Source organism: Triticum dicoccoides, chromosome 3B (genome assembly GCF_002162155.2).
Source record: "Triticum dicoccoides isolate Atlit2015 ecotype Zavitan chromosome 3B, WEW_v2.0, whole genome shotgun sequence".
Taxonomy (NCBI): domain Eukaryota; kingdom Viridiplantae; phylum Streptophyta; class Magnoliopsida; order Poales; family Poaceae; genus Triticum; species Triticum dicoccoides.
The window spans coordinates 758,831,079-758,834,502 of NC_041385.1; the positions used below are offsets into that span (position 1 = coordinate 758,831,079).

General features: G+C 49.5%; 1 protein-coding gene across 1 annotated transcript; it reads left to right on the plus strand.

Annotated features, from left to right (window-relative positions):
- Positions 1–364: 364 nt before the first annotated feature.
- On the plus strand, positions 365–1,844 carry LOC119278320. The gene is made up of 2 exons (XM_037559683.1): positions 365–1,321; positions 1,441–1,844. Exons 1-2 carry the CDS (start codon positions 491–493, stop codon positions 1,465–1,467), a joined length of 858 nt encoding a protein of 285 aa, XP_037415580.1. The 5' UTR covers positions 365–490; the 3' UTR covers positions 1,468–1,844.
- Positions 1,845–3,424: the final 1,580 nt, after the last annotated feature.

Sequence of the window (3,424 nt, forward strand, 5' to 3'; positions counted from 1 at the left end):
GAGGGCCTGCCGCCTTCGATCGTGCCGGCATGTGCCACGTGTCACTGGCGCGCCTGCCGCCACGGCCTTTTGTGCCAACATGAACTAGAGGCGGTGCTTTGAGTCAATTCCACTGTACAGGTGATCCTTCCGGACAAAAAATCTGCATTTTGAAATTTCTATGGTGATGTTACAAAAACATTCCACCTTGCATGCATTTTTCAAAATTTGAAAATCACCTACGGTGAGAGTTGTCTTGTTGTGGTAGCTGAGGAAGCACGCTACCCTTCGTCCTTGTGGATGTGCATGACGCCGGTCAAAACGAATCAATGGGCCGAGTGGGCCCATTCTGTAGAGCCAGCAGCAGGAATAGCCGCTCGACACGTGCCCCCCTCGTCCTCTTTTCACCTTCTGCCATCGCTCGCCTCCTCCAAAAGCTCCAACCTTTCTCTGCTCATCTGCTCTCCTTCACCTCCGGCCGGCATCAGAGCGAGAGAGAGAGCGAGCGACCATGGCGGCAAAGGGGAGCAAGAAGGACATCGACTCCGTCCTCATGCAGGCCATGCTGGCCGCCAAGACGGTGCGCGCCCAGCGCGACCGCCTCCTGCAGCTCCAGCAGCGCCTGCAGGAGCTCCAGGCCGACGCCGCCCCTGCCGACGCGGAGGCGGACGCCGACGCCAAGCTCAGGGAGCTCGCCTCCAACCTCTTCAAGGTCTACTACATCGGCCTGGAGGCCGGCGCCCGCATCCTCACGACCTGCATCCACCTCGCCGCGGAGAAGCGCATCCTCTTCTCCCCGCCCAACCTGGCTTTCGCAGTCATGCCCGACGAGCAGCTCCACGACGCGCTGCTCGCGCAGCAGTTCCCGGCCCGCCCCAGGTCCCAGGCCCAGGCCATCGACCGCGTCATGGCCGCCGTCCTGGCCATCAAGCTGCTGGAGGAGCACCTCCTCCCGCGCTGCGTCGAGTGCCTCATCGGCGGCGAGGCCCCCGTCCCCGGCAAGACCCCCGACTCCTCCTCGCCCGACAGCAGCCCCGACAGGGACGACGACCCGGTCGCCGCCGCCTCGGAGGCCCTCGCCAAGGCCGACCTCTCCGACGACCCGGACGCCACGGCCGCCGCCAAGTCCGTCTCCACCAAGCCCCGTCAGGGTCAGGCAGCCAGAGGCGGCGGCGGCGGCGACGTGAACAAGTCGCTCGACTACCTGTACCGCGCAAACAGGATCGCGGGCCTCGCCGTGAAGCACATCGACGTCGCCGTCGCCGTCCTCTCCCGCTTCATGGACCCCAAGAGGCTCGCCAGCCTCGCCGAGTTCTGCGACGACCACGCCTACATCTCCGAGGTCTGCCCACCAAACTCTCCAAACCTTGCTCTTTTCTTCTCCTTCCTCCTAGTCCTAGATGAAAATGATGAATCCATGGATGGATCTGACGGCCGAATCCATTTGTCCGCTTGCTGCAGGAGGGATTCTATCTAGCATCCGATTGACTACTTCACCTCATCGATCAAGCCATGCTCTCCTTATCGGTCTTCTCTTTAATTTACCATCCATCCAGACATATATGTGGTTTCAGTTCAGTTTGGTCAGATTTATCTGCTGCCATGCTCTTCTATTTGTGCTCGATTAATTCCTGGACGGCCGGGGCTATCTATCTTAGCTTCATCAGATCAATTAGTAATCAATGTAGTATGGTGATCATGTTGATTTGCATCTGATCTTATCTGTGGGACAAATGATTGAATCGAATCTCAGGAGCTATCTTAGTTAGCTTCATGTATTGTAGTAGTTCGAATGTCGTTGCTGCATCTTGTTTGTGGACGATGGAATCGAATCGCATGACAAAATTGGGATTTTGGACGTGTTACTACTATGTGTTTTAGTAATCATGTTCTCTAATGCCATTTTTCTGTTCGGATCCTAGCTAGCTTGCATCCCCAGTCTGTGAATCATGTTTTCTTCTATGTGGCGTAACAACATTCTAGTGTGTTTATCTGGGACCGTTTGCTTGATGTCCCTGTTTATCCAGAATGTCTGGCGACCTTCTGCCTTATGTCATTATGTGTGTTGTTCTGATGTCCCTACTCCCTACTGCTTCTTTTGAGTCATTATATTGAAGATGGAAGTATAGAACCAGCATACATGATCTGGAACCTTTTGATTTCAGTTGCATTGCTGATCGTAGAGGAGCTCCTGTCAGTCGCTTAGTTCATCTATGTATGCTGTCTAGTTCATTCAACCTTTTGGTATCAGTGCGGTCGGCTCAGAATCAGATTACTCTGCTGCATTCTCCAAATTTGTGTTAAATTAATTTCTGGGCGACCGTGGCTATCTTAACTAGCTTCATTAGGGGTAAATGTCGTATGCAGTGTAATGTTGGGACATACTATATGTGAGATAACTAAATCAGATCAAATTGCAATTCCAGCGTCATGTCAAAATTGGGATTTTGGACATGCTACTAATATGTGTTTAATCATTTTCCGGGATGGCATTTGCTTCGATCATACTCCCTCCGTCCAAAAAAACGTGTCCCTCAAATGAATGTATCTAGCATCAAGTTAGTGCTAGATACATCCATTTGAGGGACAACCTTGGACAAGCTTTTTCGGACGGAGGGAGTAGGATAGTAATCTAGGTTGATTAGTGAATGTGTTGACCCCCAATTCGTTAATCGTGTTCCCAATGGCGTAACAGTTATCTGTTATGGTTGTATACTGTGATGATCTATCGATGGTCACCGAGAAACTCATGGTGAATTGCATCCTTCATATGCTGGTGGTTTGGGAGTATGCATTAGTCACGGTACTCTGTCGCTTTTCCAACATGTTGTTTGGAAATTGTCTGCCTTGTCTTGGTTATTGTGTACTCCCTCCGTTTCTAAATATAATTCTCTTTAGAGATTTCAATATGGACTATATAGACGTATTTTAGAGTATAGATTCACTTATTTTGCTCTGCATGTAGTCTATATTGGAATATCTAAAAAGACTTATATTTAGGAATGGAGGGAGTAGAGTAGTAGCTAGGAAAAAAATAAGGGTGATTCAGATTAGAGTTAAATACACGTACGCTCTTGTACTTGTGTGATACACTTGCTTCATTCCTCTACTCGTGAAATGCTGAATGGATATGATGACATTTCTTTGTGACACATTTTGTTCTAAATCTTGCTATCGCCGGCGTTGTGCCACTTCATCCTCACCCAGTTGTTGTGTCCAAAAATAGAACAACAAGAGAAAATGGGTGAGGATCCTGAATTCAATCCCCATTTAGCACTAACTGAACTAATTATTCCTAATGAACAAAACCACGCATATACATGGAATGAGCGGGGGGAGAGGGGGTACCTAGGGCAGCCACGAGATATTTGATCCTATTGTTGAGCTTACATTCTCCCGTGATAATAAAAAATAAAAAAATAGTTAAAAGTTTGAAATAAAACTG

Coding starts and splice junctions, on each gene's coding strand:
- LOC119278320 (XM_037559683.1), top strand. CDS start 491: ATGGCGGCAAAGGGGAGCAAGAAGGACATCGACTCCGTCCTCATGCAG. Junction 1,322..1,440: donor ACCACGCCTACATCTCCGAG/GTCTGCCCACCA, acceptor CGCTTGCTGCAG/GAGGGATTCTATCTAGCATC.